The sequence below is a fragment of the Cupressus sempervirens genome, chromosome 10, assembly GCF_028749045.1.
Source record: "Cupressus sempervirens isolate cs-2001-9-10 chromosome 10, ASM2874904v1, whole genome shotgun sequence".
NCBI classification, from domain to species: domain Eukaryota; kingdom Viridiplantae; phylum Streptophyta; class Pinopsida; order Cupressales; family Cupressaceae; genus Cupressus; species Cupressus sempervirens.
The window spans coordinates 232,730,065-232,747,416 of NC_143127.1; the positions used below are offsets into that span (position 1 = coordinate 232,730,065).

General features: G+C 35.1%; 1 protein-coding gene across 1 annotated transcript in view; it reads left to right on the plus strand.

Moving 5' to 3' along the window:
• The window catches only part of LOC149533482 (putative aldo-keto reductase 1), a 69,401-nt gene extending 52,802 nt beyond the window's left edge, over nt 1-16,599 (plus strand). The window contains exons 5-7 of the mRNA XM_089806765.1: nt 15,719-15,815; nt 15,971-16,124; nt 16,231-16,599. Coding sequence (XP_089662891.1) covers nt 15,719-15,815; nt 15,971-16,124; nt 16,231-16,409 — 430 coding nt within the window. The 3' untranslated portion in view covers nt 16,410-16,599. The remainder of the gene's footprint in view (nt 1-15,718; nt 15,816-15,970; nt 16,125-16,230) is intronic.
• The last annotated feature ends 753 nt before the right edge of the window (nt 16,600-17,352 follow it).

The following is a 17,352-nucleotide window of genomic DNA, read 5'->3' on the forward strand; positions in this document are numbered from 1 at the left end:
ATCATTAGCTTTGTGGCTATTAGGATAGGATTTTTCCTCCCATATTTCCAAGTTACATTTCCAAGCTTCACGCACCATTTGTCTTATGCAAATCCAACTCTAGAAGGATCAGCCTTTCCACATGGAGTCTTATACAATTTTGCTCAGTCATGTAATTCTGCATCACATCCAAGTTTATAAACTATTCATCCATGGTATTCTCCTGCCAATAGTACTTGGATATACAATCAAAAAGATTCCTCTTGCTACTTTTCACATATCTGAAGAAACTATATGACATGCATTTCTAAGATACACCTGAACCTATGGAATAAACAATTGTTTTAAAATCATAATGACAACAGCGGTGGAGTCTAGAATATGTACAGTTTGGTAATGGTACAGCAGTGATGTGAAAAGTTTTGATCCTATCAACAGAGCCATAGGAAATTTTATATATATATGTATATCTGTCCATAGTTATTTCTCAAGCAACAATAAATACCATTTTTGAAGTCAACCTGTCAAGTCATGCACTGTGACTTGTGTGATAATTGTGCAACATTTGTAGAAACATACAATATGGATAAATTACACATCGTGACAGGAGGAGATCTGGAACTAATTAAGAGGTGGAATCTTGAGATTCAAGTTGCTGTAAATCTTGAGAAGCCAAACATCTACAGTAAAGTTTCTAAACTTGCCCAGAAAGAATAGTGTTCCCCCACTGAAGCCATAGCCCAGTGATGTCCTCTGATCATAAACAAATTGAAGATATGGAGCAGCAGCCCGAATGCTTGGAGATGATGGAATGGTATTTACCGACAAAACCAAAATTAATAAAGTTTTGATCTATTACTAATACAATAGTATTTATGATGTGTGCATAGAGAAAACACATTCAGCGGTTGAAAAACATGGAAGGAGGAAAGGGCAATCAAACCCAGAAATCACGCTAAGCAAAAGGACCCACCAAGTGTTTTTAAATTGATGGTAAATATACATTCATCTTTTCCAAATTCAAGCAGGAATGAGTAGAAAGCAAGTATAAATCAAAGACATGAACGAATCTAATGAAGTCGTGCGTTTGGAAAGCACACCCGTTAAATTTCAAGACTACCATGTATGAAGGTGCCGCAAGGGATCAGATTTGGATAGATAATTAATGATCAAATGTGTTTCTGTAGGTGATATTGTTTCACATGGAGATGCCAAGACCATTATAGCGAGATGCAGTTCAAAAATTATAGTGATGCACAAGCATTAATCGCTCTAGATAGACGTTAGTCCACACGCCTAGCATATATGGATATTGTTAATAAAAAGATTCATCGCAGGAATTGAAGATGAAGAAATGCCGCCAGTTTAATTACTATGGCTAATGAACCCTTTGATTATGATATGTAAAAACATAAATGGTGAGGATAAAAGCATCGATTTATACTAAAGTTGATCATTTGTGAAATGAAGATAATGTGAAAGGGTATGATATGCGGAAGCATGAAGTAATATTTTAAGAAATATTAAAATTAGAATTATTAAGAATAAACAATTAACAACTAAAGAGAAATGACTTTTCATTTTGAAAGGTCACGTCCTCCCTCCCATATGATATGTATAAAAAGGGGACATAAAAGAGGATATTGTAAGACATATTTAGACATTCACATTCATATTTTGAAGAAGCATTTTAAATTACTTGTACATAGGAATAAGGGTTTAAATATGACTTTGTAATATAAATTCATTTATTTTATTTTAATAATAAAATAAAATGTCCTTTGTTTATTATTTAAATGGCATGGAGATTTAAATTGCAGATGAATCGTCCTTTGTAATTATTTTTTGGAATTCTGTATATAGTTGAAATGTTAGATAAGTGGACATGGTCATTTAGCATTTTAAATTTGATCATCGTAGGTATTGTAAAATACTAAATCATTTCCGTATCTGTGTCCAGTTTGTCTCCCTACCAGAGGAGTTGAATCTCAATTTGGACTAATTTAAGATTGCGTAATATTTGGTCTATCGCATCTTGATGATTTAATTGTTAGCAGTACAAGTGCATAAGAACTTTATGAAGCTGTACGTGAAAATTCATTGAAGTTGACTCTATTGCCCGGATGAGCAGAGGCATTGGTCTTTTTATTATTGAAGTCAGAAAATCTATATCTTCCTTCCTACAAGCATCAAATCCATTATTTACAAATATTTTACAAAACATTCAATTCAAACACTCAGCATCCAATTTTCATTTTAATCGAGTTCAAGGACCTTGCCAGCCGGAGAACTCCAAAGCTTAAATTCGCTTTAAAAAAGCTCTGAACTAGGTGATTAGGTTCGAGGAGAAGGTCTACCCGCCTAGGTTTAGTAGAGCCTAAAGTGCAAGGGAATCGAGAAGTATTCCCATTCGTTGGCTAGAACTGATTGAGAAGTCCTATCGGAGGAGTGGCAGGCTCTTGGATTTTCAATCTGCAGCTTGGGGAACCAACAGGTTGTTTGAGACACTGGATGCATCATTGAAGGGTCGTGATTCAATTTCTTAAGGTTTGCATCTTCCATTTCTGTCATTACTGTTGCTTGGAAGAAAGTTTGCGAAATTCTGAGATGTAATTTGATTCAATGCAGATGTAAATTGAATTGAGAGATAAATAAGGAGTAGTTCAGTTTTTCTAAAGTTAAATGGCATAGTAAATCAAATGCTAATTATCATTGCCATTGAATTTGGCTTGGTCATCATTAGTGTTGTTCAAAAATTGCCTAATCTTGGTGAATGTGATTTAGTCAGTCTTGGAGTTCTTTTCAATAGTACTGGCTTTGTATGCTAAATGTTTTGGCATAATGTCAAAAGTCAAAAAGATTAGCATTTGTTAGAGCTATAGCTAGGCAAGGGGTTATTACAGTGGTATCTAAATGTTTTGGCGTAATGTCAAAAGTCAGAAAGATTAGCATTTGTTAGAGCTATAGCCAGGCAAGGGGTTATTACAGTGGTATTAGAGCTTGCATTGCAAAGTGTTTGACAAAATGTCAAACAATTGAATTATAAAAGAATTTGGTGTTTGGCGAAGTTATAATTGGTTGGGCTTATAACAGTTTTCAAACATTTTTACATTAGTAAATGGATTGAAATGGCTCTTACGAATTGAGACATGCATGGGATGTGTTAACAATCTTTTGAATCCATTCAGAGTATCTGCCATGGAATAGACAATGAGATTCATTCAAATTTGCAAAGATTGGCACTAAGCCCTCCATCTTAGAGTAGTAGACAAGGGTTTAATAATAACTTGGATTTTAAACTGTCCTAAAATCCTGTAATTCTGGGAATTTGTAGCAGACTCATTACTCTTTAAAATGCTTTTAGTTTGTGATTGAATGATTATGTCACGAGAGAATAACTTGATGCCCTAGTGGCTTAAAGCCAATAAGATTCCATAGTAGAACAGTATGAACTGTGGTATTCATCTTTTTGGCAATTGTCTGATTTGTGGATTGTATTTGACGATCAAATAGGATTGGGTAACATAATAGACTTTGGAAAATGTATCAAGGAATGACTCATGAAGTGCTAGAAGTCTGGTTGAAATATTGATTGGTTGAAGTAGACCTAACTGTCAATACAAGACAGTCATAAGTGTAATCTGTTCTTTGTTTATTAATTATTTGACAATTAGTTATGCAGAACTTTGTTGGCATTTACAATCAGTAGCAGGATCTATTGAATGTGGAGGATATAAGATGTCTGTGATGGAAGAATGAACCACGAGAAGCTAATGTTTTGTGTGGAGGACAGGATTAAGGGAAACCATCAAAGACTGAATAATGGTAATTGTTGTAGTCATTTAATGGGAGAGTGTTGCAAACATTGTGGACAAGACATTAAGTTAAAAGATGGACATTGGTTCAAATATGATTTGTGTGCAGGTATGGATGGAGTAACTTGTAGGATAAGGGATTTTAATTAGATGTGTGATCAGTAGTATGGTCTAATAGGCTTGAAGCCTAAAATCTCTTGATAAGAGTGAGTTGCAAATAAGACTTAAATATGCATGATGACAGATTGTTCAGATGCAAGGGAAGTTATTGATCGGACCTAGTTGTATGGTCAAAACTAATGATGTATGCTCCTTGAAAGGCATTGGATGGTATAAGTGTTTGGATGTTCAGTTGTTCTTGGATCCTAAACTGATGGAGGGTTCCCAATGATAAGTTGGTAAAGGTAACCTTGACAGGGAATGAATGAAGGTGAGTGGCTATGTCTCTAGAAAGTTGAACTTGATCAAAATTTTTGAAAATGATGCATGGATGAGCATAAGTGTTGGTGGTTGATGGGTTTTGTAAGATGCTCTGCATCAAATTGGTATCAAAGCTAGAAGAGCCTGAGAGAATGAGGAGTGACAATTCACACTAGGACCTAGCCCAAGAAGATTTGATATTTGATGGTTTTTGGTTGCAAGTGCTTGTCCATCTAGCTGCAAGAGGAAGTTTTTTTTCTTTGTGTGAGCAGAGAAGGAAGGCTTGTTAGGGCCATAGGACGGTCCATTGATTGCCAAGAGACTAGGGAGAGAGGCAAAGGGAAGGACTCCTAGGTGAGGGAAAGGTTTGTGGTGAGGTGAAGCAGCAAGGGAGAGGTGGACTTGTGGTTGGTAAAGCACTTTTTGTAGCAGCCATTGCATACTCCACTAACAGGAATAACTAAGGAAGCAGATACATGGACAGTTCTATGTCCTTAGAGGGAAAGTTGATGGTAGCAGGGGCATAAAGAAGACAAGAGGCATGAAGAGGCAAAGACGAGTGAGATAGAGATGTATATGATGATTTTCGTCTAATATTTTTTGCAGGTTATTGGTTCCATGTTTCCAAGGGACTTGGAAACTTTTAAAGGCCGAGAGTATGGTGCAGGAGCACCTATGCACACAAGCATAGCAGGATCTTAAGGGAGATATCATGAGCAATTTCATTTATAATTGAGCTGTAAGGTCATTTGAAGGTGTTTAAAGTCATATGGAGTCATTATGAAACTCTATGTAATGCATTTGTAATAAGTTATCCAAATTTTCCTAATAGGTCCTCATTGTTACTAGGAGGTCAAATCATGTAAATGTACCAATTGAAGGGAGAGAATGATGTAAAACATGTTATTGAACTCCATTTAGACATATTTAGAAGGTTCATAAGGAGTTTGAACTCATTTTGTCTTGAAATGCAAAAGTTGCAAAAAATTGCAAAAAGCGCGACATTGCAATATTGCAATTTTGCAAAAGTTGCACAGAAAGTTTCAAAAGGGTAGTTGGTTGGTATTGGAGTTGGTTAACCAATGGGAAAATGTCAAAGTCCTTATAAAAGATTGTAAATGGTTGAATGTCATAGATGGTGTCAAGTTAGGGGATTACTTTGAAATATCCATCAAGCAACCTTCTAACTGTCATTTCTGCAAAAACATGAAGACAGTTAGGAACAGGGTCAAGTTTGTGTATGGATCCTCATGAGATGACTTGTTAATATGAAGGGAGTAAGAAGACACCCTGGGAAATACTGCAATGTATTTAGACCTGAGAAATCAATAGAGCTTTGTTGTTTGAGATTTGTAAATTGACAGTTTTACGATAGACCCATTTGTTCTCTGTTTTAAAGCATTTTTACATTTGTAAATGGATTGCAATGGCTTTTTAACTGATTGAGACACGCAGGGGAATTTGTTAATAATCTTTTGAATCCATTTGGAGTGTCTGCCGTGGAATAGACAATGAGATTCATTCAAATTTGTAACAACTGGCGTTAAACCCACCATCTTAGAGTAGTAGACAAGGGTCTAATAATAACTTGGATTTTAACCATCCAAAAATCCTGTAATTTTGGGAATTTGTTGCATACTCATTACCTTTAAAACGCATTTTGTATGGGATTGAATGATTATGTCATGAAAGAATAACTTGATGCCCTAGCGGCTTAAAGCTAGTAAGATTCTATATCACAACACTATGGGCTGTGGAATTTGTCTTTTTGACAATTGTCTGATTTTTTGATTGTATTTGATGATCAAATAGGATTGGGTAACATAACTAGACCTTGGAAAATGTATCAAGGAATGACTCATGAAGTGCTAGAAGTCTGGTTCAAATATTGATTGGTTGAAGCAGACCTAACTGTCAATACAAGACAGTCATAAGTGTAATCTGTTCTTTGTTTATTTGACAATTAGTTATGCAGAACTTTGTTGGTATTTACAATCAGTAGCAGGATTTATTGAATGTAGAGGATAGAGGATGTTTGTGATGGAAGAATGAACCATGAGAAGCTAATGTTTTGTGTGGAGGACAGGATTAAGGGAAACCATCAAAGACTGAATAATGGTAAATGTTGTAGTCATTTGATGGCAGAGTTGCAAATATTGTGGGCAAGACATTAATTTAAAATATGGACATTGTTTCAAATATGATTTGTGTGCAGGTATGGATGGAGTTACTTGTAGGGTAAGGGGTTTTAATTAGATGTGTGATCGGTAGTATGGTCTAATAGGCTTGAAGCCTAAAACCTCTTGATAAGAGTGAGTTGCAAATAAGACTTTAAAATATGTATGATGATGGATTGTTGAGATGCAAGGGAAGTGATTGATAGGACCTAGTTGTATGGTCAAAACTAATGATGTATGCTCCTTGAAAGGCATTGAATGGTATAAGTGTTTGGATGTTCAATTGTTCTTGGATCCTAGACTGATGAAGGGGTCCTAATGATAAGTTGGTAAAAGTAACCTTGATAGGGAATCAAGGAATGTGATTGACTATGTTTCTAGAAAGTTGAGCTTGATAAAAAATGTGGAAAATGATGCATGGATCAGCATGATCCTTGGTTGTTGATGGGTCTTGTAAGATGTTTTGCATCAAAATGGTTCTTTCTGGCCATATCAGTTCTTCTTCACGATGATATGGGTTTTGCTGAGACTCTTTTGGTTACAAATACGTATGAGAGCCCTGCTCATCCTCTCCCATGTGTTACTTTCTGTGGTTGTTAGCTTTCAGAGATGAGGTTAGGTGTACAAGTGGTGTGAGAGGATCTGATGGGGTTGCCTGTTTGGTCAGTGATCGCTTGTTGAGTTTGACTTCTGTCATGTATTCTGAGTCTCTGACAGCTCAGTTAGATTTATGTCGATTCAGATTGACTAGTTGACTACACACACTAGGGAGATCTTGATTGTTGTTTTCTACATTCTTCCCGCCTCATCATATGCTATGCATGGTGATTAGGATGGGGACCCCTTTGGATCCATTTGCATGATTGCATTACTCGTCAGTCATCCATGGGGGACTTCAATGCACGGACCGCAGACCACTAGACCCCCCTCCATAATTTGGTGACAGATTCGGCTTGTACCTTTGAGTCGGATCCGTCCACCTTGGGCCTGCAACATTCTTCAGAGGACAGTGAGGAGCCCTTCACGAGATATGGCCATCATCTACTCCAACCATGCGAGTCTTTTGGCTTGGTGATCCTTAATGGTCTCTCTTGTCTTCTTAGTATTACTTATCTGATAAACAAATAGACATGTCCCATGAAGTGACATGTCTCTTCTTGTCTTATGCTCATTATAAATCTAAGATGTTCCTGCTTTTGGAAAACACATACCTCATAGGCAGTGTCAATACATTTGCAGCGATCCTGACAAAATCAACATGGTGTTAGAGCTAGGTTCCTGTCAGCCTGAAAGCAGACTAAATTGAAGGAATGAAATCTAATACAATCAGTGATTAATTTAATTCCAGAGAAGGAAGTACCTAGAGAGAGGTTCAACTACAAAGGAATGGATCATAAGCGAAATTCCACCATATGCTGCAGGGAAAATAAGTTCTCTATATAGAGGTGTCACAAGAGGAATATTGATTCGTTATTAATTTTAGAGGTCAAATTGCAGTTTCAGACTTTAGAAATTTTTATGCTGTTAAGTCTTCTAGACAACACTGTCTGAAAGTTTTATAAAATTTCACGTCTCTTGGGTTAGGCACAAATATTAGGTAGAGATATGAGTGCTAAAGTCAATCATGACGCTAGGTTTTAAAGGTTGAGTTTCTGCAGTAAGAGAATAAAAGAGATACAGGTAAAACAAATAATCACTGAACAGAAAAGGAAGACCCACATACAAGGATATAAACTTGGCTAGTATTGAACACCAAAAGACAGGAAATAAGAGGAGACTTTCAGTATAATTGAGAGAAGCTACTTAAGGTTTCATTATAAGAGAGAAGCCACTTAAAACACAAGGAGGATTGAGAGAAGATAGGTGTACGTTTGCATAGGTTGGGAAATATCCCTGCCATTGAAAGAAAATAGAAATTGAAATCAATAGTAAATTCATCACCTCGGGCTTGAAACACATTCTCAAATCCTTTACAAATGAAATTAAAATTTATGACTACAAACACACATAATATCTAGCCATCAATAGCATTAGATGCTTAGCCTGGAATCAACAGTAGCTAATAAGCATTGAGCATGTCATATGAAGCAAGTTCTTGTTAAGTATGGAAGATTTTACAAATGATAGTTTTTGGGATAATGTATCACTTCATACTCAAAGGGAAGACCAAACTATGACATTGTTAGTCACATCAAGACATATCGATAAGGATCCAGTGGAGACTTGTGATGAGATTCAAGAAATGAATGGTAACTAGAATGATAGCAGCAATAAGATATAATAAAAAGAAAATAGTTTACTATCCATGGGAATGAAAAACAATTGCCTTTACAAGCGGACAAACCAAACCACAACAATAGGCATATAGTTGTAAGCATTACGAGAAGAGAAAATTTATAAGGAGTTGACTCAAAATACTAAAGAATAATTAGCAATGAGTAAATAATGTTTGCTAAAGATATTAATTTAAGAGAACCTATTAAAGTAGTTGAAGCTATTTGCCTTGATCTTTTCCTTTGTCTTTGGAGATGTTCTTGCAGGAAAAGAAGGTTGCTACTTTACACATGCTACTAAATATTGTGCAGAACTCAATCTTATGGTAGTAGCTCCAAAGAAGTTTTGATCTAGAATTCATTAGTCATCTGATGATTGTGCTAGATAGAGTGAGACTCTTGAAGTGAATATCTTTGATGATTGAGATTATGAGTATCCTTCAATATCAAGAGGGAGCATGACAATTCATTAGAGACAACCCTAGACAAAGAAAGGGAGCAAATAGAGGATATGTTTTAGTTAACCTGAGGGAGTCTGACGTCTGACACTTCATCAAAGGTAACTTTGAATGAGGAGCTCAAAATTTAATATCAGATTTAGACTGATGTCTATGTATCATTTATTCATGCCTGGAGGCTACGTTGTTCTTGCAACACTCAAGTTCCAATGATAAAATTTATCTTAAGCTACTCTATACGTACTCTGATTTATTTAGAGGCTTCATCACTTTTGTCAAAAACAATAATGAACTTTTAGAATGTCAATTAAAAATATTAAAATAATAAAATGAACCAAATGCTATATTTAAAATGAGTAGAAAGAAGAAAATAAAATTAAATATATTAACTTTTTTAACTATGAAATAAAAAATCATTTTATTTAGAAAAATTCAAATTCAATTATATAATTACTTTTCCCATTTGAAACAATTTTTTTTCCTAATTTACTTTCAAAGTTGGCTGAATCACAACATAAGCTAAGTCATTCAACATAGATATACCCATCCATGCAAAACCGTAAACCATAATCGAATCAGTTCATGATATTTTTCAGGCCAAGTTACTCAACAGAGATACAAGCTCACAGAAATACAAATACTGAATTGGAAAATCATAATCAATTCCTTAATTTTTCAAGCTACATCATTCATACCCATAGCCTTTCCAATAGTCCTAGGCTCATCAATTAAGAAAAAATTAAACTGGAATCCAACAGTTAATAACCAAAACTTTACCAATTGCCACCTAACTTTTATAGACCTCAGTGATTGAGGTTGAGGTTCTTCAAAACTTTCAAGGAAGCTAGAACTCTCTTCATCATCAAGTCCAACAGGAGTGCGTAGGTCATTTTCCCCAAAGTAGATGGTAACTGAACTACCTCCTTATCTTTCTCTTCTTTCTCTAGACACAATTCAACAAAGGAAGGTTTCATTTTTTCTAAAAATTACACTTCTATTGTGTACACCTCAAATTTTGCTCCTATTACTGACCCAACTAAACTATGGCATCTAGTGTGGACACATGAAGATATTTGGTATGGTCACTTGAAACTTGGAGTGCTTTTATATTCTAAGGATCTTGAGACATGTTGAGATTACATCTGCATCATTGACTGTTGCATTTGATGATACCCGTGTTGCTATACTTTGGGCTCCTTGTGATTCAGTGCAGAAGAACACACTTTGTCTTCGAAACATGACTTCATGGGATGATCACTTGACAAAGATTTTAGATTTTTTTTGTGGAGTCCTTCACTTTAGATTTGGGAGACATCATTGATTCCATTCTTCTTCTCTTTGATGGAGATGATACTTCTCCAGTTGTTGTGAGAGAGCACTTTGACCATCTTGTTCATTCTCTACATGATCATTATTTTGAGTTTGATGCGAATGTCAATACTTTTATACAACATTTGAAGGTCTTTGTCTTTAGAGGAGCTATCGTTGTCTTTGGATGATATTTAGTACTGTGGCCTAGAACACCTAATTGGATGGTGGCAGCTTTTGGCATCATAATGGAGACACTTGAGCTATACTTTAGAGATAGCACACTTCATCCATATCCCCTCATCTTTCTTGATGGGAAGACATTTTGCATACCATCATGGTTTTATTTCTAATGATCATCTTTAGCATTCAGTTTCAAGTATCTACAATCATTGTCAGAGACTCTACATATGGGGGGCTGCCTTGTCTCTCTTCTTCTACTCTCTTGTAAGGGGGACTTTTTCCTCACATGGGGTCTCATTCATCTCATTCATCATTGATTGTATTTTCATCTCTCTTTTAGGAAGTTTTGTCATACTAGGTTTCCTTCTTTTCTCCATTTGTGAGAGATTGTATTACACTTGTACAAGTGTACATAATACGACAACACATCTTGCATCTTTCTTTGTATGCATTTTTGTACTTTCTCCCTAAGTTACATTAAATGGGGATTATTGATGTAAATGAGGTATTGTACCTGGTGTAGTTCCACCTAGGTCCTAATTAAACATTACTTAAGTTTACTTAGGGATCACACAAGAAACTTCCCACCGTTAGTGGTGATTACTACATTATCATTTTTCTAATAATCTTATGCCATCCTATGTTCATCTTGGCCGAGGTTACTATAAGGTCCTCTATGCAACAATCTCATACATTCATCTATTATCATTGTATTATTTGCAATCAATAGAATAGCATTTTTCTTCATTGTTGATCTCTCTTGTGCTTTGATGGAGTACCTTGAACTTGGGTGGCTATAGTATTCAGCCAATGTTGCATAGTTCAGAGCATTCTATACCCATTCTAACAAGTTGCTCCTCCAAGGAAGAACACAAATCAGCTTGTATGCAAGCTGAATAAAACTCTGGGCAGAAATGAATTACTTGGTTAAGTCAAAACCATATGGAAAAATGTTAGGTGAAATCCTAGTGCTTTTCAGCTTTAACCTTTTGTCGAAATTCTCCAAGGGTTCCAAGTCCCCAAAGAGTACAATGTGGCGCTCTTCACCCCATTGTTAACAACCACACTTGTGAAACCTCACAAATTCTCTACCATCATGATTGATCTTTGCATCAATCCAATCAGTCTCAAAGTCTTTTCAAGTGCCTCCATCTCTGCACAACACAGGCCATGACTACCCTCATTCCACAGGCAATAGCTATCATTTCTGAGTTGTTTACACTCTACATCACTTTCATTTTCTTTTGAACTAATCCTTGGTCAATTTTTGATTGCATGGGTATGCTAGCCTTTTCAATATATGATTCAATTGTGTGTTCTTCACAACTACGACTTGCACTTTCCATGAAGAGTCTCTGTAATTTGTCATTATAGTCTTCCATGTGTGGGATTACAGCTTGAAAATTCTTCGATGAAGAAATGAGACATTTAACCAGATCTCTTTTTCCTTTATGTGGAATAATTTTTGACAGGTAACTTTCTGTATTCCCAAAATTCTAATCTACACTCTTGTTTTGTAGAAGAACCTTTCAATGCCAGTGTGAGATTTGGGTTCAAATAGTGACAATTCTGCCTTCCTCATTAGATCTCGGATTTCTGCCACAGCCACTTTCAGTCTATCATTGTCCCTCAGGTCAATTAAATCCTCTTCAAAATCAACTTCATATGCTGATGCCAGCCCTTCTTGAGATGTTTTCTTCAAGGGCTTGATTGTTGAAAGAACCTTCTTGATCTGACCATTTTTAAAACAGCAGTTCATCAATATCTTATAAGGTCATGCAGTTGTAACAAATCTCAAGCCTGAAGATGTAGTTGTTAGCAATATAAAATTGATACAGAAGCCATTAATCAGCACTATGCATAATTTGGAAGCTTGAAATAACTGATTAATAGCAGAAAATCCATGTACAAATCCATGTACAAAAAATTGCACACACCTGCAATCTGAAAACACTGCATTGTATAAGCTAGGATTATAGAAATCAGCAGATGTAACTCTGAAACCATTTCCATTATAGCCATTCATTCATGCATCTTGCCAGCCCATACTTATCCCTTAGATACATTTAGTTGGTGAACTTCAACAAGAAATTCTCATTTCACAAATATCTCATTTGGTGGCCACCTTAGGAGAGTGCTATTGAGTACATCCAAGACAAATCCAATGTTATCACACCATGAGTTATCATAACAAAGCATCTTTCCCAAGGATGGCCTCTTGGTCTCTCTAATTAACACTTCAATGGCATGTAACTATTGCAAACCCAAAATTGCTTCGATTGTCTCTAATTCCATGATGTAAATCCTTTAAATACCTTGTGTCTTTTGAATATGATAGTAGGAAGTTGTCTCTTCAAGATGCAAGGAGTATTGAGACCATTGTGGAATGTCACATCTTGTATGTGGCTTGGAGATGTTTATTAAAACTCTTTCTATTTGTGACAAGTATATTAAGGTTGGGGTTAAAATTAGAATTAGGGTCACACTTAATTTCTTCTCACGAGTTCTAAAAGAACCCATTCAAGATTTGACACTATTTTTAACCATCACATTTTATTTTTAACATATAATATATACACACATTATCTTTATTAATAAAATTATAAAAAGAAATATTAAAATTAAAAAGTAAACTCATTCATGTTACACTATATTGCAATTTCATTTTGTTAAAAATTGAAAAACTCACATTTGTTTGGTTCATTTTCAGATTGGAAAAATTATAAACTCGGTACTACATTGTAATTTCAATTTTGTCCATAAAATTATTACACAGTTTTGGCCATTTCATCACAAACTGAATATGCTAAATGCAAAAGAATGAAACTTAAGTCATTTTTTCATAAAAGGCAAACTGAAACAAAGTTGCAAAATTTTCATTAATTTGTTCAAGCATCTAGAAGTTTGAGGAAGCTTGCAATCTCTATTAGAGTGCTCCTTGGAAAATCTTTGGCTTTGATGCTGAAAACTATAATTGGGATTCTTACTTTCCTCTTTAACATCTTTTTGAAAAGTGTGTAGCTTTTAAAGTCAAGATTGGTTGGTTGTATCAATATGTCTATAATAGGAGCTTCTCCCTTAACCTCTGCTCATCTTCTTTCAGGCATTTCCATCGTATTAGCCTCTGCACTCTTTTAGGTTGTAGTGGCATTTGTCTGCACCTTGACCATTGCTCTTTTCCATGGCTGTTAGTGTAATGTCAACAATAACCACAGGGTTCCTAATGTGAGTCATCAGTCTCTGAGCAATGCTAGGTAAGAAATCATTAATGAAGATGAAATGAATAAGGTCAGTGATACACTGAATGAATGCAATCAGTGTACATGAATAATTAGATGAAGAAATACAGGAGATGAAAGTATCTAAGGCAAATAAACAAGTGGTTATGTCTTCTTCATATGCCTTATGAGTCCATGACACATGCTTTTGAGCAATGCCTTGGGGTCAGTATGATTCCAACTACATGCCCCATGGAAATTTGATGATAACATTGATTATTTTCTAAGTTGCCGGTTCTGATTCAGGTACGCATTCTGGTTCGAGATTTGGGTTCAGAATTCGTTCAAACTTTTTGGGTTGGATTCGGATTCCTTTTGGGTTCGTCTGTACAAGAATATATGTTTAAAAATAAATACACACACACACACACACACACATCTACATGTACATTCATATATGCAGCAGCAAATAAGTTATACACCACTATGCTAATATTAAAGCAACATAGCAAAATACACCTATTAATGTTTCAGTTCAAAATTAATAATGTTAAACATTAATAATCAGCAATCACAATCAAATATCATCAAAAGCTATCAAACAAATCATCATCATTCTGCTGTTGCTAATTAGAAGCACAAAAACTAATGCTATAGGCTCATTTTAGGCCAAGGTTGTGATTGTTGCCATATTGTAAGTTTAATACATTAATTATCATACTGGATGATTCAACGAAAACAGCTTTGGATCAGACTGGATGAAGCCAAGAAAGTAGGCTAAGGATTGAGATTTAACTACAGAAAAGATCTCTTTAGATTTTGTTCAATCCATAGTTTTCTATACATGTTAGCCTATATGCATGAATTATGGTGTATTACAGACATTCCATAATAGATGTGTGGCAGTTTTATAGATCCTGATTCTTCTCAAGTAGAATATAATTCAAATTAAATATGATTAGTAATTTGAGTCTAATCATGTGCTTGAATCTAATTCTGAGTCTAATTTGGCATTAAAATCTTTTTGAAAAAGCAAACAAAAGTGTGTTTTCCAACCAAATTCTCCAAACTTCTGTCCGGGTTCCTATGCTGGAAACCAAAGTCCCCCAAAAGTCGTTTGAATTCTGCCAGGGTTCCTCTTAGAGAATTCCCAGCAAAATTGGGTCTTTGTGGCAGACTTTTGACAGAATCTGACAAGGACCAGACTTTTGAGAGAACTGAACCAGGAATTCCTAGGTCTAGGAGAGAATCTAGTAACTCAGATTATTTTGAATCTTAATGGAAGCCTTCTTTTATTGTTTTACATCACATTCTTTTCAACTCCTACATAAGAAAAGTCGTTCTTATTTCTATTCTAATTGCAACCTTCCAATCTAACATGTAACTAACAAAACTTGTAAAAAGTGATTTTTTGAAGAAAAGCTGTTTGCATTTAGCCTGTTTCTGTCAGCACCACAAAAAGCTCATATGTAGCTAATTTGGTGTGTTCATGTTAGCTGTTACCACTGAGGCAGGACTTTTAGAGAGGAGGGCAGGCTTGGATCTTTAATATGGCAATACTTGATCATTAAAATTTATGAAATCTATATGTTGAAAATATTCACAATAATAGAAATGATTATATGAGAAACAAAAGCATCTGGAAACCTAACATAAAAACTTTATTAGTTGTTAACCAGTGAAATGATACCAAACTGTTCATGGTGAAAACTCTTTAAGAAGATTGTTTTCATTTCTCATATGGTTGTTAAACATGCTTAGTTCTACAGATTGCTAGAATGAAGATTTGGAAAAAGATTCAATTTTTTTAAAGGAAGTGTTATGGCATTATTTTTTATCTTTCTCTCTATAACTGATAGAATATAAACTGTGCATGTTTGTCGTCAGGGAGTTAGGTATTGGCATAGTACCGTACAGTCCTCTTGGTCGTGGATTCTTTTCTGGCAAGGCAGTTGTGGAGAGCTTACCAGAAAATAGTTCATTGGTATGTTTCAAATTATATTTAGGAACTGGCCCTTTAAATGTTCTTTCCCTGATTGATCCGTACAAGTTTCTTGAAGACTGAAAGTCAAATTCCTATTTACATATTTTCTTTCCACTCAATTTGAAGTTACAATTAATATCTTGCCTATGGGTCAGATTAATCATGCACGATTTAGAGGGGAAAATTTGGAGAAGAACAAAGTGCTCTACACCCGCGTTGCAAATCTAGCCAAAAAGTATGGGTGTACAACTGGTCAGCTTGCTCTTGCATGGGTCCTAAATCAAGGTGATGATGTTGTTCCCATTCCTGGTGAGTCTCATTTCCATATCTGTGTTTCATTAAATGGGAATGTTTTGACTTTAAAAATTATAGTAGCTAGTATATGCAGTGATGTTATTTTATTGACTTCTGGTAGGAACTACTAAAATCAAGAACCTGGATGAGAATATTGGCTCTTTGAACATAAAACTCTCACAAAAGGACTTGCAAGAAATTGCCGATTCATTTCCAGCAGATGAAGTTTTTGGCACCCGAGCTTATGACTCCATGAGTCATATGACATGGAAATTTACAGATACCCCACAGGAATCTTAGATTGGATAATTGCTGTGGTAGAATATCACACTGCTTATAAATTATAATTAATAAAATTCTCTATAATTAAACTTACAAGTAGTTAGAGTTATTCTAGTCTTTCAACGGCTTGACAAACTTTATTGCTTGTTGCCTGTTATTATATACCTTATCAATATGAGTATTAACACAACATTGATATTTTGATCTACAGTTTGAGTTATTTATGGCATTGATTTTAAATTACTTTAGCAGGTTAGGTTGCACTTTCATATGATTATTAGAACAACCGGTCTTGAAAGAGCAATGCAATCAAATGCCAAGTTGTTCAAATTGTCAATTGCATTTCCATGTCCATCCTTCTTGCATTGTGTTAGGATTCTTGCATTACTTTAGCAGGTTAGGTTGCACTTTCATATGATTATTAGAACAACCGGTCTTGAAAGAGCAATGCAACCAAATGCCAAGTTCAAATTGTCAATTGCATTTCCATGTCCATCCTTCTTGCATTGTGTTAGGATTATTGCATTACCGCAGTATAATATACTTTCTAAACAATAGAGTGATCCATTTTATAATGCTATGAAATATTCTCTCAAATTTTCTACAATTTCCAAAACTTTATTTTCCCAAGTAATTTGATTTCTTTATTTTAAATTTATTTTCCTTGGGTAAAGTTCTCCAAACATATTTCATAATTTAAATAAAATCTGTTTTGACTAGGAAAAATATAAATGTTAATGAATTTATAATAGAAAGCTGTTTATGCTGCGGTGGATAAAAGACAGTGAAACTTATCTTTATGTTTCCTCTTGACCAGCATTGAGACCCATGACAAGGAACCAAACAAATTTCCCTTTCGAGTCGCAGCCAAGTTGTGGTAGCGCCGCTCTCACAATTTACATATAAAATTCTTGAAACTTCTCAAAACCCGACTTCGTTTTTTTTCCCTTGTTAGTTGGTG